The 23857-nt window shown below is 46.6% G+C and overlaps 1 protein-coding gene across 1 annotated transcript; it reads right to left on the bottom strand.

Moving 5' to 3' along the window:
* Positions 1-19941: 19941 nt before the first annotated feature.
* LOC117858420 (heat shock 70 kDa protein BIP4) lies at positions 19942-22119 on the bottom strand. The gene has a single exon (XM_034741483.2). It carries the CDS (start codon positions 22089-22091, stop codon positions 20088-20090), a length of 2004 nt encoding a protein of 667 aa, XP_034597374.1. The 5' UTR covers positions 22092-22119; the 3' UTR covers positions 19942-20087.
* Positions 22120-23857: the final 1738 nt, after the last annotated feature.

Below are 23857 nucleotides of genomic sequence, written 5' to 3'. Positions count from 1 at the left end.
AACTCAAATGATGCTGAAAGTTTAGATAGAAATATACAAATTTAAATTTTAGACCCAAACAACATAATACACTATGACAAACCATCCACTGAGTACTATCTAGAAGGACTTTAAGTATCCTTGGGTGGCAAAGATGAAGGTTTAGGTTACCAACCTCATCCTTTGGATTATTTGTGCCTCCTGTGATGGTAGTACTCAGTGGACCTGAAACCCCTAGGACTAGCGGTGGACCATAATGACCACCAAAAGGAGATTCCTGACCCACCACAACATCATCTTCGTGACATCTTTCCAAATAACGAAGCATTACTCTCTCCCACGTGCTCATTTTCTTCAGCTTATCATAAGGGCCAACTATGGTATTCCCCTTACCGCGAGAGGAACGACGATCGCCCCCACCATCGCCACTCCCTCCAGCAGCAATAGCCATTTCTGTGTACCACAAATTATTTAGCTCATATTTGCAAATGACTAAACTATGAACAAATTATATTTTTTCCCCACAATTTATTTATCTCAAACATAACATATAAATAAAAATTTTCTCCATCGTAGCTTATTCTAAAAATGACTAATTACATACCTCTATTTAATCTTATTATCTTTAAGTACCACAATTTATCTCACTCATATTTGCAAATGACTAAAACATGAACAAATTATATTTTTCCCCCATAACTCATTTAGTTCATATTTGCAAAGGATTAAACTATGAAATTATTGCTATAATCTCATATTGATCAATTTCTTTGACTAATACGAAACATAGCATCCAAAAAATTGTAGCTCAAACATATATAACACATGCATATAAATGAAAAAAAATTCTCCATGTACCTTGTTCTAAAAATCACAAATTACTCTAGCTCTAAAGCATAAAACTTAGTATACTAACCATGTATCAAGGGAGGATAAAGTTTCTAACCTTCAGAACACTTGAATGAGTGAAATCCCCACGAAATGGTCAAAAATCTGACAGCACCTCCCCTATTTCGCCATGAATGGATGAAGTCTGAGCTGGAGGAAATGGCACGGGCAGGAGGAAGAAGATGCCTAATTTATAGGAGGGAAGTTAGTACAGGTTGGGGGTTTCAACCGGTACTAAAGGTTGCCAATTAGTACCGGGTGAAGCCTCCACCTGGTACTAAAGGCTCTCAGGCACATTAGTACTGATTAGTAGCTTCAACCCGTACTAATGAGTGACATTTAGTACCAGGTGAAGCCTCCACCCGGTACTAAAGGGGGTCACGGGAGGCTCCTAGGTAACTAGCAAAACTAACCGGTACTAAGTCTCGAGACGAATGCTGAATTTTCCAGTAGTGCCCTAGGCCGGATCTCTAAATGGGACCCCATCGGATCCTTGCTCACGATGATCGACCACCGTCAACAACTTAAGTGATAAAGTTTATAGCATAACTTCAAGATATACACAGCTTATGTGCATAATATTTGTCCTGACTTTTACAAGGATGTTGTTAAAAAATTTATGCATATATATACGTATATATGATATTTACTTTGTATAAATGGTAGGAAAAATAATTGAAAGAAAAAAAGAAAAGAAAACACACACAGCAGGTGAGAGCGCGCAGCGCTGCTAGTCTGTGTGGCCGCAACAGCAGCTCATGGGTGTGGGCCGGCCCCTCGCTGACGCGCGCACGTAGAATCAAGTTTGGGGCCTTGTTTAGTTGCCAAAGTTTGGAGGTGCCAAATTACTGTTACAGCACTGTAGCACACTGTAGCGTTTCGTTTGTATTTGTGAATTATTGTCCAAACATTGACTAATTAGGCTCAAAAGATTCGTCTCGCAAAGTACAACAAAACTGTGCAATTAGTTTTTAATTTCGTCTACATTTAGTCAGGGCCGGTCCTAAGATTTGGGAGGCCCGGGGTGAAAGTAAAATTTGGGGCCTTTTAATATAAATATTATACAAATATATATAAAATATTACCAATACATAATTAAATGTATCTAAAAGCAATTTCATATCAAATTATTTATACATATTACCTTAAAAGTTTCTTCTAACATTCCTCGATGCAAAGTCACTTATGATAGAGTTTATGTCAATCTCATCCAACAATTTCTTCTCGATGCATAATGTTGCCAAACCATTTAACCTCTCCTGAGTCATTGTTGACCTCAAATAGTTCCTCAATAACTTTAACTTTGAAAAGCTTCTTTCAGCCGATGCGACAGTCACAGGCACAGTAAATAAGAGTCGGTAAGCAATCGAGACATTAGGATAACAATCCACATCTCTGACATGCTCAAAAATCTCCATAGCAGACATTACGTCATTTGGCAAAGTGAATTTCATAATCTTCAATTCAGAAATAAGATCATATACCTCAACATCAGATGAACCATCAAAAGAAAAGGTTTCTGCAAATTTAATGCAACATTCTTCAAGTTCATTATCATTTAATGACTTCAAAGTGCTTGAGCTCATCAAAAATCCAAATATATCTTTAAACATCATGAGTTCTTCAAATCTGTTCTTCAAAGAAGCGATTGCCATATCAACCAAAACAAAAAAATATTCAACTTCAAAAGCCTTCTCAGCTTCAAGAATTTCTTCTTGGCAATTACTTTCATCAAATTGTTTCTTCCTCGTAGCACGACGTTTTTCAGGAAATGATGCCTCCACACCCATGTCTGTTGCAATACCTTTGGCGATGATCAGACTAGAAGAAAACCCCTCATTTCTGTAATTCTCAAAGTATTGCATTATACCTTGTATTTGCTTCAAAGTAGAGTCAATGCACATGGCTGGTGATTGCAACTTCTTGCTCACTTTATTTACAGCAAATAAAATATCATGCCAGATAACCATACCAATTAGAAACTCAAAGCTGCCAAGTGCATCAAATAAATTTTTTGCATCACTTCTATCCTTAGGTTCAACATCAGAATCATGATGTAACTCAGACAAAGCAGATCTTAACTCAGTAGCTTGATATCTTATTGCTGTAACACTTTTGATTCTACTCTTCCAACGAGTATTGGATAATGATTTCACAGTTAGACTAGGAACATGTTTAAGCAAAACATTCCATCTTTTCGTAGAACCAGCAAATAACACATATATGCGTTGAACAATTCCAAAAAATGAAACAGCTTTCCCACTAGATTTTGCCATATCACAAAGAGTAAGATTTAGACTATGGCACGCACATGGCATATACAATTCTCTTGGATTGATATCAAGTAACAGTGTTTTTACCCCTTTGTATTTTCCTTTCATATGAGAACCATTGTCATATCCTTGACCCCTTATGTCACTAATATTTAGGCCAAAGGACTCCATAGATTCAAGGAATACATTAAAAAGCCCCATACCAGATGTGTCATCCACCTTCAAGAACCCCAAAAAGTACTCCTCAATTTTTATCTTGCCATCAGACAAATTAACACATCGAACTAATAAAGTCATTTGTTCTTGATGACTGACATCAGGGGTACAATCTAGGATAACAGAGAAATACTTGGCCTCTTTAACAACCTTTATGATATAACTTGTGATATCAGAAGCCAAAAGAGAGATCAACTCATTCTGAATTTTGTGACTAAGATAATGATAATGAATTTCTTTGTTCTGAATACGTCTAAGGTGGTCTTGCATTACCAAGTCAAATTCTGCAATCATCTCAACACAAGCTAAGAAATTACCATTACTATCATTATAAAGCTGCTCACTACTTCCTCTGAAAGCCAAATTGCGTTTACCAAGAAATTTCACAATGGCTATTATTCTTAACAAAACTTGCCTCAACCGTTCTTTCTCCTTTGTGATTTGTTGCTGCAATTCTTTGTCAATTGTTTCCTTTTTCCGCAGTCTAGCTCTTAATTCATTCCAACTATTCATGTTACTAATATGCTCAACACTATTTTCATGTTCTTTAAGCTTCTCACTGATATGCTTCCAATTTCTTAACCCATCACCTGCTAAGGAACTAGGACTCTTGCTAGTGCTAGACTTGAAGATCTTACAGCAGAAACAAAAAACATTGTCAACATGCTTTGAATAAACTAACCATTTTCTATCATGTACATATGAAAAATGAGCATATGAAAAATGTCTTGAGGCAGCATCTAGAGGAAATTTGATATTTTCTTCTCTTATAGGCCCTTTCTCGACTAATATGTCTCTTGCTTTATTATCAAGATTATCCCAATTTCTTGGATCATAAATATCTGAAGTGTAAATTGGTTCCTCATCAACATTAGCAGACTGTGCATGTGCACCTGATGCATTTACTGTGGTCTGAGAGTCACTTACATTGTTATCATCGACGTTGATGTTAACATTTTCTTCCTGATTCCCAGTAGTTGGTTCATCCGCAACAACTATTGCCAACTCATCTGGGTTCGTCGAGGCGCCCGTATTACTCTTAGAGCCATGATAACTCTTGCAAAATTCATCCACACGTCTTTTCTTTTTCCTTTTCTTGCAGCCTGATTCATACTTTCTAGACGACATGATATCCCAATTCCCACTGTGCTGAAATTATTATAAATATACAATAGTTATAAATCAGTTGAGATTAAATAACTTGTGAATTAATAATTAATGATATGGAGAATTGGGGAATTGGTAATCGGGCAGCGTACCTTTGTGCTGACGCAGTCGAACAGGAACAACACGCGCACGACGGCACGAGTCACGACGAGGATCGCACGTGCATGCGTTGGGAGCGCGGGCGCAAGCGCGCAGCACGCGTGCGGTGGCGTCCCTGGCCGGCACTGCGGTAGTGCGGCGGCGGCGCTGCGGTACCAGGACTCCAGGAGGCTAGGATGCACTGCCTAATTGCGTGCGATCTGCTGTGCGTACATAGGTGACCTATCGTCCGAATCGCTAATTACATCCTGATTACGTCGCCCGGCCGGCCCAAAGGCCAAAAGCACTCGAGTACCTGGACCTCCTGCACTCGAGTACCTGGTCCTCCTACAGTCCTGCTACCTAACCTGACACCTGGTGGGGCCCCTGGTGGTTTGGGGGCCAGGGCAGCTGCCCCCCTGCCCCCTCAAGGGCCGGCCCTGCATTTAGTACTCCATGCATGTACCGCAAGTTTAATGTGATGGGGAATCTTCTTTTTGCATAGTGTCAAAGTTGGGAGTTAAGGGTGAACTAAAAAGGGCTGGGTATGGCTAGGAGGAGCACCGTCTCCTCCTCGTGTGACGACGCGTCGCATCGTACCGTTCCACGTTGCAGGCAGGGACGGGCCATGGGGCCAGGCCACCATGGAATCGCCGACGTGCGTTGATGAAGCGACCCCGCTGCCCGTCCACCGTGCACCGTGCACCTCCGCCTGTGCACCTTTGTCGGCCTGCGCGCGCGCGTAGGCGCGGAGGCGACGCTGCGATACACACGCAGGGCGCATCCACTGAGACGAGCAGCGCCTCAGTCAGTTGCATTGCCCAACGGCCAACGGTAACGGGCGAACCTGAGCGCGGACGCCGCGGAGCGTGATGCACCCGCGGACTCGCCCTCGCCGCAGTGCCGCACGTACTTGGACGGATCCGATGGATGCCACGCTGGCCGCGGACCGATCGAGCCCTCTGCTCCTCAGGCTCCCGCGCCCATGCCTTTGCTACCAGAACTGGCTCGCCGGCCGGCCGGGTAACCCGGAGGTCTGGTATGGGGTATGGGCGTATGGCAGATAGGGAGCTATCGCCGCAGGTGCGCGCCGAGCTAGCTGGGGCTACCACCTGGCTCCCTCTGCTCTACCGGTCGAGCGCTCCGCTCGACGAGCCGGCGTCACGTCTGTCCTGGAACTGGAAAGGGAAAGCGAGCGAGGCATTGATTCACGTCTTGTCGCAGAGCTAGCACGGCTTTCCCCTGCCCGGTGCAGCGTGCAAAGTTCTTGTTTCCCGTAGTGAGATAGATAGCGAGAGGGAGGGCAACGTGGCGAACGTCGCGCATGTGATGGTATAGCGTTTGTCGCCTGAGGACGTCCGAGCAGGCCTACGAGGCATCCGACCCAATGCGTCTGCGCGCAGCAGCAGCTGTGGTATTCTGGGCTGAACGCGTGAACGACGACGGCGACAGCTCCGGGCCCAATAGCTTGCATGCATTTAATTAGCCAGAGTGTTTTTTGGCCTATAGGAGAAAGACGCTACGCGTGCATGCAAATGCATCTAATACGGATTCTTCCAGTTGGACTTTCTAAAATTATTTAGTTGGTGATATAAGCTAATTTATTTACTTTCTAAATTATTCTTTTTTATATTCCATACTAATACTCCTTTCGTTCTTTCATTACTTTTTTTTATTTCATGATTATACTCCTTTAATTTTCTCTTTTATTTTTTATTCTTTTTATTTTTCTTTTTATTTGTTATTCTCCTTTTGTATACTAATATGTGCGTCATGTATACATATTTTAATCGTTTATAAGAATAATTTATCATTTTCTATTTTTTATTCTTTCTTTATCTTTTATTTTATTGGTACATTATAATTTTTTGCTATTTTTTGTTCTTGTTTTATTAATGTTTATTCTTTTTTTTATTTTAATATATTAAAATATTTTTCATATCTATTTACTTTTTGAAGGATTACAATTTTATTACAACTTCATCATTAATTTTTTACAAATCTATTATCCATATGTTCGTATAACTTGTTTCACATAAATAACTATATGCACTATGAGTTTGCACAAATTTTTTAGTTTATAACTCTATATTTCGTCAGTTTATACAGTTTGTTCCACGTGTAAAGATTTTTTGACATAATTTTATATAATTTATTCCAGTGTATATATCTTTGTTCCATAGATTCATATATTTTTGTTTGATGCATATAGTAGTTTTATTCTGTAAGTTTATATAATTTATTCTAATTCTAAAAATCTTTGTTCTGCGAGATTTTATAATTTATTCCAACTGCATATTTTTTTCAGCGAGTTTATATGATTTGTTCGATGTGTACATTTATTTTGTTCCGTATGTTTATACGATTTGTTCAACGAGTAAAATATGTGTTCCTTGAGTTTGTATAATTTGTTTGAGTGGTATACATTTTTATTCGGTGAATTTGTATAATTTGTTCCTTGAGTTCATAGAGTTTGTTCGATGCGTATATTTATTTTGTTCTATAAATATATATAATTTACTCTATGAGTTAGTTGTTTTGTTCCGTGAATTCATAGAATTTATTCTAGGGACACGTATCTCTGAAAATCTTCAAACCTATTAAAAATATTTTTTTATAAAAATCATCCAAACTAAATAAGCTCATTGATGCAATAGAAATTAAGTGGATCTTATTTTAAAGATCTAGTTGTTCTAAGAAACTCATTGATGCAATCGAAATTAAGTGATCTTCTTTTGGAGATCTTGTTATTCTAAGAAGCTTATTGATGCAATCAAAATTTAATTTGGATGCATGATTTAGAATCTACAATTTTTGTGGTTTAAATCTCTATTTGCATGTAGCCTGATGTTGTTAATGTTTTCTTATCTTGAATGCGTGCACCGACTCTCTTTCTTTTTTAAGTGACAAGCAACATTATAATAATGATATATATCCATTTATTTTTGTCCATTACTAATACTATTCTAAGTATTTGCTCCTGGATAACGGAAGAAAAGCGGACAGAGCGCACTACGCTTTTTGTTCTGTTAGTTCGGTAAGTTTGTTCGATGTGTATATTTATTTTGTTCTGCGAGTTTGTAGAATTTATTTGGCTATATATATCTCAGATAATCTTCCAACTTGATGAAAAATGTTAATAAAAAAATTTATCCAAATATAGTCAAGTGGGATCTTGTTTTGAAGATTTTGTTGTCAGAAATCTATTGGTGGAATCGGAATTTAATTTAGATAAACGGTTTAAGATATATAGATTTTTTAGATTGAACTTTCTTTGTATTTGGGATGATGTCATCAATTTCATTATCTATTGCATGCATACACCGATTATTATTCTTTTACAACGTGCATACATACTGCTTGGGCGGTCCTGCACGGCCAATTTGTCAATTTGATGCTTGGGCGGTCCTGCACGGCCAAAGCTACATAGTGCATACATACTGCTGTACTTTTCTTTTTGTGCCAGAAGCCACTACCCTCCATAGGGAGTGTTACTCATTTTGCAATTGAAGAAGACACGGGGAATTGATGCACATGTAGACCTGAGCATACCTCAGCTCGGGCCCACAGTTCCTTTTGAGTCCAAAATCTCCACCCAAGCCTACCCATTAACTCAACCGGGCCAACAAAATCGGGCTCAATTTGGGCTAGGCTCAGGCTGGGCCACCCATCATTTTCTAATGTAAATGTAATTCAATGTATTATTTAGCCCGGGCTCAAGCCCGCCCATTTTTTCGGCTAACAAAATGAGCACCACGCCTGGCCCTAAATGAGTGTCGAGCCAGGCTTAGCCCATCAGGCTCGGGCAGGACCGTCAGGCCGGGTCTATTTTGCTCAGGTCTACATGATCCTTGTCTATTTTAGTTCCCATTTTAAAATACATGAATGCAAGAGTGTAAAAGTAAAAGTTATTTTCTTTCTTGCTTGTATCCACCACCACTTGGATAAGCTTCCTTCCCAAATATTTGTGCCCCTAGTAACATAAGCATACTATAACGGTATGATACCCATAGAAAGCTGCAAAGCGAAGGAGTTTATTTTTGAGGTCTTCTCGTTTCTCCCACGTTCGATCACTACGGGAAACACTTAATTTGCTGTTTTGTCACGTATAACGGACCCCTCTCAATTCACAATACACATCATCACAGACATTTGTAATAAACAATCACATGCATAATTCAAAACCACCATTAGAAACATTATTCATAAACATCACAGGCATAATTCAACATAAGCACGAAACAATCCATAAATCCAAGTTCAAGTCACAATTTAGTTTCAACCAAGTTCACAACCAAGTCTAGTTCCGTGGAGGCCAAGGAGACCACTGCGACAAATCTTGATCTTCATTATTCGAAGCCGCCGATTGATTCTGCACATAGGATAGGACATTCTGAGCTAACATCTAAAGTTGTCAAAATTAAAGTATTGAATCTTAAGCACAATGTGTCAAGTGACTCACAGGAGTAGGTGTGGGTGGCTGAGGCGGAGGGAACAGCATCGGCGGTGGCAGAGGCAAAGACTGACCAATGCTCGAAGCAAAATTCTGCATGTACTGGAACATCTGGTCCATCCTCATCCGATTTTCTTCCTCCATCCTCCGCCGCATGTCCTCCATCTGCGCCGCCATCTCCTCTTGTTTCTTCCTTGCTTCTTCCACCTGGGCCTACAATATTTCATTGCAATGTTATAATGCAAAGCTAAAGTATAACAACAAACAAACGATGAATGGAAGAGAAAGAACCTGGAGAGCCTCCATCTGGAACTGTGTAGTGGTGGGTCGTGGCCGTATCGCCGGGCTCGAGTCCGTGCTCCTAGCTTGGATCTGGGAGAGAGTGGGAGTATAGGCCGTGTCGATTACGCCGTCGCCAATCCAATATCTGCCATGCTTCTTGCCTCCTCCCACCCTCATCACGATTTCTCCATCAATGTCCTCGGAGCTCGGATCGAAGTCTGGCCCATGAACCTCCCTAGCCATCTTTGTATACTCGCTGATGCGACTGTGTATGCTAGGATGGCTGTACGCCTCGGACGGGTCGTCTTGGTTGAAATCGATATCGGCCGTCGCCTTGCCCTTTATGGAGAGGACCCATGCCTTGAGCTGGGAGCAAGGTCGGCCATCATGTGACGCCGACTGCGGCAAAAAATACAAAATGATTAGGAATTATGTAGAATTGAACGTTAGAATAAAGAATTGAAGTTGCGTACCCATTTTTCTCTATATTCATCAAGGCTTAGGCTGCCTTGATGGTGTGGTGCAGTCAGCATCTGCAAACGCCGCTGCCGGCAAGCAAGGTGGTTCTCCAACCACTCGGGCCCCAACCACACGTCGACCATCTTCTCCCAGCACTGGATATGCGCACGACACCACCACGGAGGCACCTACATCATCAAGCGTGTGACATATGAAAAAGAAATTGAGCCTAATTAATCTTAAATAGTAAGTATCAACGTTCTTTACTTACCCTCATGAATTGGTCCTTGGTCAGGTTCATTGTTCTTGCCTCCTCTTTTCTAACCTTCATCCGTCTGTATTGAGTGTGGAATTCGATGATGGCATGGATGCGTGCCTCATAATGCATGTCCTTCATGAGCTTCTTGGCGGCTACATCACAGACGGCCTTCGCCTTGGCCTCGAATCCCTCCTGGCATCTATAGAAATCCTGCATATAGACGCGTATACAGTTATTATTTCAAGAATGTCGAACGTAGGTGATGTATTGAGCAATTTAGTGCGAGGAGTACTTACCCACAGCTCGGCCTTGACCCGCTCCGCTATGTTGGGGAATCTCCTCTGTTGACGATTAGGGACGTCGGGGGTGGCGACGTAGTGGTCCACGTGTAGGCCGGCTGCTGCTGTCCGGCGTACACCACCAAGCCAGGGAAGTGAACCCTGCACAAAAGGCCAAGGATCCCGTTGGCCTTACGGTTGTGGTCACCCCCACTGAGCTTAATCCAACTCCTGCAGAAGTCATTAATATAAATTATTAGTTTTTGTAACTTTAAACATAAGAACATTATTAAGAATATTTAAAGTTACTTACTTGGTCCAACCGGTTTAATCAGTGGGCGTAAATGCTCAGGTATCAGACGCTTCGGGAGGGATGAGGGACCTCGCAACCATACCTTGGACTGGGCATCCCCTGCCTCCCCGTCCCCCTCCTGCTCCTGCTGCTCCTCCTCCTCCGCCTCCTCCTGCTCGTCGTCCCCAGAGGCGTGTGTGGAAGGTAGCTCCTCCTCCTCCACCACCTTAGGTTCAGGCGACAGGGGCCTCGCCGCTTTACCCTTCCCTCGAGGCCTCTGGACCACCTCCTCCTCCTCCTCCTCCTCCTCCTCCTCAACCCTACGTCGAGGCTGCCTCGACGCCTCCCTCGACTGCTCCCTGAACGTGACCCTGACCCTGAACCAGTCCCTAACGCGGCCAGTCTCTCGCAAATCGACGTGAGCTTCCTCATACCGCCCACCATTGCTCAATGACCTACAATTAAAAAGAGTAAACCAGTCAGCATAGATAAACAAAACATAATTACAAAGATATGCAAATTATAAATAAATTATAACTAAATTAGTACGACTCATACATGTATTAGAAATAATCATCATGATCAAGATTAGCTGGATCATAAGTCTCATCATCACTATCACGCGTGTCGATATAGTCAAGCCCGTGCTCCGAAGGAGGAATGTCATCATCACTGTCATTAGCTAATTGTAATCATTGAAGTAATTCTAAGTCCTTCACATTCTGAACCTCGTCTCCACCATCCTCTGCAGCAACCCTTTCGTTGTCTACTTCCATTCCGATCGCTTCGGTTAAATCTATCACAAAACTCCCTTCGAGCCCATCTTCTTGGAATAACTCTCCTTCGTACGTGTTGGGGTCTATGTTGTAATCTTCATTGTTTGGTACAGGTAGTTTACCGTGTGGCGATACCTTGTACACAACATCCCAACCCTTAAGACGGCTGTCGGTTTGGCACGGGTATGACAAATAATAAACTTGCGTGGCCTGTTGAGCCACAATATAGACATCGTCTCCTGGTAACATGGATGCTTATCGAATTTCGACTAGCCCAAGATTAGGGGCCCGTCTCATGACAGATGGATCAAACCAATGGCATTTGAATATAACTGGATTAAGAGGTTTGCACCCATGAAAAGTTAGTTCGTATATTTCTTCAATTCTTCTGTAGTACTCGACCCCATCAGAGCCTAGCGTAAAAACTCCGGTATTTGTGGTTCTTCGATTGGGCCAACTCTGCTCGTGCCTTGTTTGTGTGAAAACGATATCCGTTGACATCATAACCGGCAAACGACCTGACCCTATAGTCACAGCCATCGGCAACCTGTCTCAACTCGACATTCATAGACGCATCGGTTCGGCCCTGCAAGTTCAAACATGGCAGTTCGTTATATTAATCGTATGTACGAGAATGTCCGAAGAAATTGGATTGTACCTTCTGTTTGAACCAAGAAATGAAATTAGGCATTCCATTTCCCGCACCCTCTTTGAGAAGAGTCTCAGCTTCGTGCGGGTACGGTTGCCTTGATTTACAGAATTGACGATGAAATTGCCTGTAGCAACGAGAAATATACGTTTAGGCAAGAGAATGGTGACTACTTCGAAACAAGTTTGTTGAGAACTTACATCATGTACGGCTCCACCTCAGATAGGTTGGTCAACACATACAGCATGATAGAGCGCCACTCTTCATGGTTCAAGGTCTTGTGGGTCGCACCACTTGCACTTCCGAGTTGCCCTCGGAAAATGCTAAGGCTCAATTCATCTTCGCTGGCATTGTAACGAGGAGGTGGATTATGCACGCTAGGAAGGTTGTCAGCGTAGTATTTTGATGTGAAGTTTGACACCTCCTCCAGAATGTATGCCTCTGCAATGGATGCTTCAATTTTGCACTTATTCTGACATTTAGTTCGAAGAACCTTTTGACATCTCTCAATTGAATAGCACCAACGACCCTGCACAGGCCCCCCCATTCGTGCTTCATACGGAAGGTGTAGAACCATATGCTGCATTGGATTGAAGAAGCCTAGTGGAAAGATCTTCTCCAACTTACAGAGCAACACAGGCGCCATTGTTTCCATTTCTGCAACCACGGTATGAGATAACACCTTCGCACAAAGCCGGCGGAAGAAATTGCTCAACTCCGCTAGCACCTGCCACACATGCTCAGGGACATAGCCTCGAACCATCACCGGAAGTAGGCGCTCAAGCCATATATGGTAATCATGACTCTTGAGCCCTTTGATTCGCATAGTTGCTAAATTCACTCCCCTCTTCAAGTTCGTTGCATAGCCATCAGGGAATATTAACGTTTGGAACCATTCTAGAACCTCCCTCCTTTGGGCCCTCGTCAGAACGAAATCGGCCTTAGGCTTCCTCCACGACTTGCCAGCTCTTGGAGGCGCCATGTTTAGTTGTGGTCTGTTGCACAACGTTGCTTGATCCACTCTAGCCTTAACGTTATCCTTTGTCTTGTCAGGAATGTCCATGATTGTACCAAAAATTGCCTCGGTGATATTTTTTTCCGTGTGCATTACATCAATGTTATGTGGAACAAGAAGGTCATCAAAATAGGGAAGATTCCACAAGCACGACTTCTGCGTCCAAGCATGTTGCTTGCCATATCCCAAAAAAACACCTTCTTCATTATTGACCTCGAGAGCATCTAACTGACCACGAACTGCGGCCCCTGTCATCATCGGCGGTGCGGGGTCCGTAACTACGACATCTTTGGTAAAGTTCTTCATGTCTCGTCTGAATGGATGGTCAGGAGGGAGGAATTGTCGATGTTTGTCGAACGAAGAATATTTGCCACCTTTCGACAACCAAATGAACTTCAAAGATGCTTTCCATACTGGGCATGAGAACTTCCCGTGAACACACCATCCGCAGAAAATCCCATATGCCGGCACGTATGTTACGGGCCTCTAGAGCTTTTGCAGGATAAATCGCATCAAAGCTTTTCCAGGCTTCAGCATCGGATGGGTGTACCAGCTTCTCAGGATTATATCGACGGCCGTTTTTGTGCCATGTCATCTGTTTCGCGGATTCTTCAGTCATGAAAAGCCGTTGGATCCTCGGTATGAAAGGAAGATACCGTAGAACCTTCACAGGAATTGCGAGCTGCTTTTTCTGACCGTCACCACAGTCTACCTCCAGAAACCTAGACGATTCGCACTTCACACAGTATTTTGCTTCCGCATACTCTTTCCTAAATAAGATGCATCCCTTCGGGCAAGCATGTATATGCTCGTATGGCATCTTAAGTGCACGAAGGAGTTTCTGTGCCTCATACATGCTCTTTGGCAAGATGTGACCAACCGGGAGCAGGCTTCCAAAAACTGTCAACATAATATCAAACGCGTCTCGACTCAAACTAAACTGAGACTTCACAGCCATTAGGCGTGCAATGGCATCTAGTTGAGAAACCTTGGTATGGCCGTGAAGGGGTTGCTGTGCTGCAGACAACATTTCGTAATAAGACTTAGCAGTAGCCTCTGGCTCCTCCTCCCTACGTGCTTCTTCGAAGTGTGCTTCATGATAGTCATTTAACATGTCTCCCACCCCGGCATCATCATCAAATTCCTCGATGCGTTGTCTCAAGACCTCCTCTCTCCCACGGTCAGATTCACCATGGTAGATCCACCTGGTGTAGTCTGACGTAAATCCGTTCTTCACCAAATGTTTGCCCATGTCTAGCTTGGTTTGCCGACGCATGTTTCCACATTTGCTACACGGACACCAAGTCGATCGAGCTCCTTTGACACTTGCAAACGCCCGTTCCAAGAAAGCATCCATCTTGTCAATCCATTCATTGGTCAACGTATTCTGACTAGTGCGACCCGTGTACATCCACTGACGACCCTCCATCCTCTAGCATATAAGCGAGTAATACAAAATTCACATTGTATATACACGTTCCTATATTGTCTATTAGGTAAAGATAGGTCCTAATCCCACTCGAGAATGTGTAGGTGGGTTTAGTATCCGTGGTCTACTCTAACCCGAGATAAAATTTCGGCAGCACCTCCCCGCTGTTCTCCAAATACACGTCCTTGATAGGAGATTGTGTATCTGGAGAACAACAGGGAGGTGCTGCCGAAACTCTATCTCGGACCGGAATAGACCATGGATACTAAACTCACCTACACATCCTCGGGCTGTCCAAAAAACGTGGACAATTCGAAACAGATACGGTTATAGATATGCAAAGATTTGCATATTTCCAACCGTATCTCCTTCGAACGGGAGACGCCTAACTAGGTTACGTGATATACGAACATTATATGGAAAGAAAGGTGTAGGATGCCTCACCTTGCTATCCTGCAAAGTGACGACTCGAGGACGGTAACGTACGCTCTCCTGAAAAAAAAATACCCCTATCAAGTTAAAATTTCGATAGCACCTCCCCTGCACGGGGAGGTTTCCTACACTTGCATCAAATAAAACAGCTCAATGGCCGACAATCACATCTACAACAACACAACGGCACGATGGCCGACTCCACAACAAGCACTGATACATAATGCATGACAATATTTCAAGCATGATAATATTTCAAGCATGATAATATTGCAGATAATATTCAGTTTAATCAACTCACCTTAGTGCTGGGACAGGGGGCGGCGCGTCGGGGCCGGTCGGGGGTCGGGATCGATCCGGGGGCGGTCGGGGGCTAGCCGGGGGCGGGCCGTGGGCGGCGTCGGGTGGCCGGGGGGCCGGCTCGGGGGTAGCCGGGGGCCGGCGCGGCGCGGACCGGGGGCGGCGTCGGAGGCTGAGGGGCCGGCGCGGGGGCGGCCGGGGGCCGGCGCGGCTCGGGTCCGGCGCGGGGTGGGCGGCGAGTGGCGCGGGCGGCCGGGCGCGGCGCGCGTCTGGCTGTGGCTCGGGCGGGCGGCGCGTGCGGTGCATGTGCGTGTGCCTGTGCGTGTGCGGTTGTGTGCGCGTGAGGGACTTAGGGCCGGATTAATTTCCAATCTTTGCCGAGTGCCCCTGATCTAGCACTCGGCAAAGGCATTTTCAGCCTTTGCCGAGTGCCTTCCCCCGGATTTTGGACTGATGCTGACACGTGGACCCACGGCGAGCTTTGCCAAGTGTCCGAGGGATGACACTCGCCAAACATATTTTTTGCCGAGTGCCTCATTGCGACACTCGGCAAATAAGTACTTATATTGCATGTACAAAGTAGTTTTAGTAATTAAAAGTATGTAAACTTTGCAAAAACCTAGTCAAATTCACTACACATTGAGTATTTCATTTTTTAAGTAATATTATTCCATTATTTCATGGATTTATAGCTCATATTGAATTTATATCTATTAAATTCATATACTTGCAATTAATAAATAAAAATTATCAAACAGATTCGAAAAATTCCCAAAATTTGACATGAACCAATCTATGTTCTCTATGGCCTATAAAAATAAATTTGAACTCAATGATAAATTCAAGTATCGATTCGACTCAAAATCTTACCAGATCCTTCCAACTTCTACGAATCCTCTCCGGAGATGCTTCGAATTCTAAGCATCATATGTCAAAATTTGTGCGAAACCTTCTCAATTTTTTACCACAACCTCTGCATATGAAATCATAGCATCTTGGAAAATCTCGTGATTTTCAAACATCGTTTGTATTTTTGAGAATTAAAAAATCATTTGACCACACGTTCGTAGTCGTGTTTCCTTAACAAAATGTTCGAAATTTCTTTTCATTTTCCAGGTGAGACCTCAATTTGGACTCACTAATATGAATATGATTTTTCCACTCATATTATTCCATTATTCCAATCACCTGCAGTTCAAATTTGACTTAAATCAACAAATTACTCTAAATGAAATTAATTGATTAAATATAGCAAACAGGTCAATAAATAGTCCACCTTCTACCATGCAGTGCCAAATGTAATACATGAGGAGTATAAAAAGTTTGGAGGGTGGAGGAGGGAAATTTTTTTTAGTTTTGCCGAGTGTGTCAAAAAACACTCGGCAAACCTTCATATTTGCCGAGTGCCCCATGAAGACACTCGGCAAACATGGAGGTTTGCCGAGTGCCCCACCTAGCACTCGGCATACCCTGAGCTTTGCCGAGTGTCCCCTGTCGACACTCGGCAAACAGCTAACGTCCGTCACAGGCTCCACCGGATGCCGCACGTGCAGGTCACGTGCTCAAGAGTTTGCCGAGTGTCCCCTGTGAGTTTGCCGAGTGTTTTTTTTTGGCACTCGGCAAATGGTGTTTTCGCCGAGTGTATTATGTTTGCCGAGTGTTATAAGGAATACACTCGGCAAATGTGGCCTTCGCCGAGTGCCCGCAATAATGCACTCGGCGAACAAATTACACTCGGCGACTTTAGTGTTTCCCGTAGTGGATCCTTCTTGCTTTGCACCCTGTTGGTATATGAATATTACTCAAAAACTAAGCATATAGATACACATACTCTCTATTAGAATTCATTGTTGATGCATGCTACAAGATGAATTTGGCAGGTCCTTCCATTTATAGATTGAAATGCTTATGTTTTTCATATGCTATTTTGAAGAGGTTAAACCATGCACGGCCCGTTGGCCCGCAACGTAAAGGCTGCCACACACAACTCTAGAAGCCAACAAAAGAGCCCAAGACGGCAAAAAGCTTTGCCTCGCCTCGCCTCGCCTCCGCTACTCCTCGGATCTGGCATCCCCATGTCGTGCTTCCTCCATGGCGCCGCCCTCGCATTCGCCAAGGTGCTGGGCCACACGTACAACCTGAAACCCTACACCGGCTTGCTCCCCGCCTTCTCCATCCTGTCCGCACGCGGTCACCTTTCCCTCACCCGTGCGCGCCCGGGGCTCCGCAAACTCAACGCGCTGCTCACCCCAGAGGCCTTCCTTCTCGACGCAGCGCACGCGCTCGGCACCGCTGCGCTCCGCCATAGGCCCATCTCCGGCAGGCTTACCCGCATGTTCCGAGACCTCGCGCCGAAGTTGATCGCGAAGTCTTCGGTGGAAGACGCTGACAGAGCGGAGGTTTAGCGCGTATACTCAGCTCTGGTCGACGCGGAGGATGGCCGCTTTTAGGCAGCGCTCAACGCCCTCGCGCAGATCGCCGCGGAAAGCCCTCGCTGCACCTCCACGCTCGTCAGCGCCGCCGCGATCTGCGACCTGATCGGACTAGTCAACGAGGGCGATGAGTGGATCACCAAACTAGAACCCACAGAGGCTTCCACGATCCCCGCTCGTGCCCCGACGATTCGTACCAGCTCCCCGTGGTGATGGCCACGCTTGGTGGGGCACCGCGTGCCGTCAAGGGCTGTGAAGGGCAGGTGGTCTCCGCAGCCTTCGGATGCTAAACGATGCTCTGCGGGAGAGAGTCCACGACGGTGACATGTCCGTCTTCAAGAAGGTGCTCATTGGAGAGCTGTTGAAGCGCATGGTGAAGAGGAAGTACAAGGACCTGGCACTCAAGCGTGACGGAATCTCCTGCGATTTGCCTGCTGGCATCGACCTCCAAGATAGTGGGCCGCGCGTTCGCCCCGACCGCTACACTGTCGCCGCCTCTTTCCTGAAGACGTCGCAGTCGCAAGCTTTGCTGTCCACCCTGGTGCTTGGCGCGCTCCCGCTGTCCGGAGCGTGCATTCGTTCCGCTCTGCGCGTCGCCGAGCGCGATCTGGCTCGCGCCACGGAGGAGGGGGACGCCCCCACTGTCGCCGACCTCCGGCTCCTCGCTGCCCTTCTCTCCTCCCGCGACGGCCGCTTAGAGGACGCCCTGGAGAGGTACGCGGAGATGGCGCGGGATGACCCGTCCGATCCGCGGCCGCACTTTCACGTGGGCTTGGTTTGCGCGCTTGCCGGGAAGAAGGCGGAGCACGACAAGTGGCTCGCAAGGTGCGCGTCGCGTCGGAATCAACAGTTGGCGATGCGCTGAAGACCCTCAAGGAGGAGCTGGTGATCGCGGTGGTGCTCGGCGGCACGCCTGTCGACTTTGATGAGGAGTCCACCCCCCTGATTCGCCTCGTCGTGGGCGCCGCTGCGAAAAGGGTGGACGCGGCGCTAATCTCTGCATTGCGGGACAAGAACATGTCACGTACGGAGCGCCTGGAGGTCCGGGCTGTTTGCACGTTCTTGTATGCCGGGATTTGGTCTGCTCTCAAGAAGTTGAAGGGGCATCCACGGTCGCAGTGACGCCGCTACCAACTGATCGAAGCACAAGGCTCGGCAAGGGCGACAAGACATTGTTCAGCTAGCTAGTCAGTAAGACAAAAATATTAAAAAAGGATACGTAGATATTAGTCAGTAAGACATTGTTCAGTTCGTATCCTTTTGAGTTAGGACTTGCTAATTTCCTTATACTTTCAGTTAGTTCCGTCCTTCAGGACATTTTCTGTTAGTTCATTGTTTGGTTGCCCAATGTCTTTGGCAAAGTAGATTGGTGTTCCAACATCGGGGGTTTAATCTACATAGTGGTTTCCAGTTTTTGCAAAATTCATCCGATGTTTGTTAGGATGCCACATGAATATAAAAACCTGAGCATATATTTTCGATTTGGTATCATTTATCAATAGATGAAAGTAACTGAACATAATGCTTATGATTTTACCGTGAGCTAGCCATTTAACTAGCACAGTTCGTCATATACAGCTTAGGAAATTGGCATTCAAAGAAGCGATGTTTCTACGGACGAATATATCATTTATGAATGTAGAACAATGGAGTGAAAATGTGAAAAGGGGTCGAATCGAAAGCACGCATTCATGTTCTGTATAATGAAATGGAAAGTCCTTGTTTTCTTGAGATGCTTAGCGTGCTACAGTTACTTTGTAACTCATGTTTTAATATTGTCTATTATACTCTGAGCAGCATTGTGTTTGTTTTTCCCAGTTTATTGTCTCAAAACTCTAGTACAAATTACCAAAAGTTTAATTCTTTGTACTGAATTGATAGTTTCTAACATGAAGTAGGAGTGCTTTAAAATACTACACGGTTTTGTGAGTTTCCGAAAAAAATATGGTCATCAGATTTATACTGACACTGCTGATGGCTGTGTATTTAATATGTAACATGAAGCGATTGACGTACAATCCAGGCTCTGGATCCCTGTTTGAGTACAAGTTGATGTTCATCGTTGCAAAACAGTCTCATGTAGACAAAGAGAAACTATTGGCTGCTAATTAATGAACCTTACTTTCAGTTAGTTCAGCGTTTGATAGCCCTGACTTTGGCAAAGTAAGATTGGTCTTTCCAACATCAGTGTTTTAATCTACATGTTGGCTTCCAGTTTAGCGAAATTCACATGATGTTAGTGAAGATGGCATAGGAATATAAAAAGCTGAGGAGCATATATGACTTGGTTCAATAGAAAAAAATAATAATTATAATAAAAACAAGATCATACTAAAATACTAAATTGAGGTTAGAAATCGAAACCAGCTAGAGGACTGTAAGTAAAACTACTTTGATAATAAAATAGCTAGTACAAGAAACTAAAATTGCCTAAAGTTCATCATGATCATCCTCGTCGTAGTTGTCTTCCCCTGGACTGCCGGACGACTTCTGGTACACCGCCGAGATGATAGGGTTGCACACATCCTCCAGCTCCTTGAGCTTCTCCTCGTAGTCCTCCTTGTCAGCATCCAAGGAGTTGCCCTCGAGCCACTCGTTGGCTTCCCTGACTGCCTCCTCCATCTTCTCCTTGTCCTCGACGTCCATCTTCTCGGTCATCTTGGTGTCGTCCACGGCGCTCTTGACCTGGTAGATGTACGTCTCCAGCTTGTTGCGCGCGTCGACCCGCTCCCTCACCTTCTTGTCCTCCTCCGCGAACTCCTCTGCCTCGCGCACCATCCGGTCGATCTGCTCCTGGCTCAGCCGGCGGTCGTCGCTCGTGATGGTGATCTTCTCCGACTTGCCAGTGCCCTTGTCCGCCGCCTGCACGTGGAGGATGCCGTTGGCGTCTACCTCGAAGGTCACCTCGATCTGCGGCGTGCCCCTGGGCGCCGGTGGGATCCCGGCGAGGTCGAACTTGCCGAGGAGCCGGTTGTCCTTGGTCATGCTCCGCTCGCCCTCGAACACCTTGATGCTCACCGTGGTCTGCCTGTCCTGGTACGTGGTGAACACCTGCGTCTTCTTCGTCGGCACCACCGTGTTCCTCGTGATCAGCTTCGTCATCACCCCGCCGACGGTCTCCATGCCCAGTGTCAGCGGCGCAACGTCGAGGAGGATCATGCCTTGGGTCTTCTCGTCGACGTGCCCGCTGAGGATACTGCCCTGGACGGCAGCGCCGTACGCGACGGCCTCGTCGGGGTTGACCCCCTTGTTGGGCTCCTTGCCGTTGAAGTAGTCCTTGAGCAGCTGCTGCACCTTGGGGATCCTGGTGCTGCCGCCGACGAGCACGATCTCGTCGATGTCGCCCTTCTGCAGGCCGGCGTCCGCCATGGCCTTCTTCACCGGCACCATCGTCTTCCGGAACAGGTCGTTGTTTAGCTCCTCGAAGCGTGCCCTGGTGAGCTGCTCCGAGAAGTCGACGCCGTCGAAGAGCGCCTCGATCTCGACGCGCACCTGGTGCTGGTTGCTGAGCGTGCGCTTGGCACGCTCGCACTCGCGGCGCAGCTTCCCCAGCGCGCGGGCGTCACCGGCGATGTCCCGGCCGTGCTTGCGCTTGATGAGCTTGATGAAGTGGTCCATGACGCGCTGGTCGAAGTCCTCGCCGCCGAGGTGGGTGTCGCCGTTGGTGGCGAGCACCTCGAAGACGCCGTTGTCGATGGCTAGGACGCTCACGTCGAAGGTGCCGCCCCCGAGGTCGAAGACAAGGACGTTCTTCTCGGCGCCCTTCTTGTCAATGCCGTAGGCGATGGCGGCAGCGGTGGGTTCGTTGACGATGCGGAGCACGGTGAGGCCGGCGATGACGCCGGCGTCCTTGGTGGCCTGGCGCTGCGCGTCGTTGAAGTAGGCCGGCACGGTGACGACGGCGTGCGTGACCTTCTCGCCGAGGTAGGCCTCGGCGGTCTCCTTCATCTTGGTGAGCACCATGGCGCTCACCTCCTCGGGGCTGAACTCGCGCACGTCGCCGTCCCTGACCTGGACCCGCATGTGCGGCTTGCCGTTCCTGTCAACGACGGCGTAGGGCAGCAGCTTCATGTCGCGCTGCACCACGGCGTCGTCGAACTGGCGGCCGATGAGCCTCTTGGCGTCGTAGATGGTGCGCTCCGGGTTGGCCGCCGCCTGGTTCTTGGCGGCCTCACCGATGAGCCGCTCGCCGCCGTCGGTGAAGGCGACCCAGGAGGGCGTGATCCGGTTGCCCTGGTCATTGGCGATGATCTCGACGTGGCCGTTCCGGTAGACGCCGACGCACGAGTAGGTCGTGCCCAGGTCGATGCCGATCACGGTGCCGGTGTTCTTGTCGCCGCCTCCTCCATGAGACGGTGCGGCAGCGTGAATCGGGGCTACGAGATCAGCGAGCAGCAGCGCGAACAGAAGCGTCCACACGCGACCCGGCGCCATCGCGTCGAATCTCTTGCAGCTAGCTGATTTTTTGTTGGTAAGAAGAGGCGATACGAGACGAGGAAGTAGGCAGGGGAAACGCCTGTATATAAAGCCAGCTGATGGGCGTGTCAAGGTGAGCCGGCTCGGAGGCGGTGTCCTATTCCGATCGACGTGCGACTTCCAATGGCTGCCGGACGCGTGGGTTCAGCGATCATAACCGTGCGTTTTGCCAATCGAGCGGCCAGGGGAGGACCGTGACGTGGTAATGCGTTGGCTGTACTTGTTCCGAACTAGTACTGCTTTCCTAATGTTTGGACGCCAGGATTGAAACCGTTGTCGACTGTATATGTGTCCTCAATGTATCTCTAAATGTCACTCAGAGACGACGAAATCCGTTCGGCCTCAGCTATAAAATTTCAGCCGGCTCCAACTTGTTTTATGAGTTGGAGTTTTGTTCTTTTTCTAGAACAACGTGCGCACGCGTTTCATGAATCATAGGTACAAACGTGGATTGCAAGACTAACAGAGGCTGGAGCTTGTCAATTAAAGATGCAAACATCCCCGGTTGTGAGTTGTGACGTGAAATTTTTGCCAGTACTAAAACAAGAACAACACAAACTATTTTTCCGAGGGACAATACGGAGTACTTCGAGAAGAATCAAACAAGCAGTAAAAATATATAGTTTTTTATTTTAGCTTGGATGACACATACGACACATAGCACACACATCAGAAAGACACATACGACGACATACTACATACGCATGTAGTTGCACGCTACACTCCTGCAGCTGTCCATATACCGACGCATATTGTTGCATATGCACGAGGCTGCTGCTGCTTTATTCATCTTGAGGTGACGACGAAACTTGTTTAGGGGCCGGAATGATGCCTACTCAGCTTCTTCGGCGCAAGTGAAGAAGGTGGGCCTGCTGCAGCTCGCTTCTCCGGCCTCCGTCGCCTTGCCGGCGTCCACCCTAGTGACGATCCTGGCCATCTTGCTCCGTCCCATCAACGCCACGGCTTGCCTCTTCCTGTTCTTGTCCAGCTCGCCGAGGTGGTAATCATCCCTGCAGCCCCGTGAGCAGAACCCCATGCTCCTGCATGCATGCCGCCAAAAGATTATCATCCTAATTAATGTTTAGTTACTGGACAGTAGCTAGGCAAGGAGTGTCGTAATAAAGTCATTAACAGCTCAGCTAATTAAAGGCTTGTTTACATGTACACGTAGACGGTGCGGCCGTTGGTATTGCGGCGGCAGAGGTTGCAGGTGAGGAAGGACATGTCGACGGCATGGGACGGGGTGGTGCGGGTGATGCAGCATAGCTTCGCGGACAGCCCTAGGGTGATGTCGCGGGCACTGGTGCGTGCAGGCTCGGCAACACGGACGAGGTGAGCCGACGCAGGAGGCTCCACGACGGCGGCCAGGAGCCCGACACGGGCGGTCTCCAAGATACAGGGGACCCCCATCGTGAGTGCGCCCACGAAGCGCTTCTTCTCCGTGGGTGCGGGTGCGTGCTGTGGCAGTTGCCCTTGCATCGGCATAGTTTTGGGTGCTAGTGCCTGCACTGTGTGCTCGAGAGGGAGAAGGGAAGTGATCTGATGGAGTGTGGTGTGGTGGAGGGATGGTGGGGGGTTTTCATAGGGCCTGAGGGACTGCAGGGGAAGGGGTGTTCCTTGTTGCGAATTTCTATCTAATTATTATGTGATTTATGTTTCTCTGGAGAAATCTGTTTTGTTGGCACCCTTGGTGTAGCTAGAGAAACATCATGATGCTACCCACA

Source organism: Setaria viridis, chromosome 5 (genome assembly GCF_005286985.2).
Source record: "Setaria viridis chromosome 5, Setaria_viridis_v4.0, whole genome shotgun sequence".
Lineage (NCBI taxonomy): Eukaryota > Viridiplantae > Streptophyta > Magnoliopsida > Poales > Poaceae > Setaria > Setaria viridis.
The sequence above is the reverse complement of the archived record's forward strand: the minus strand, read 5'-3'. Positions and strand labels throughout refer to the sequence as shown.

Excerpts from the sequence above, each read along its gene's own strand:
- LOC117858420 (XM_034741483.2), bottom strand. The coding sequence starts at position 22,091 with ATGGCGCCGGGTCGCGTGTGGACGCTTCTGTTCGCGCTGCTGCTCGCT.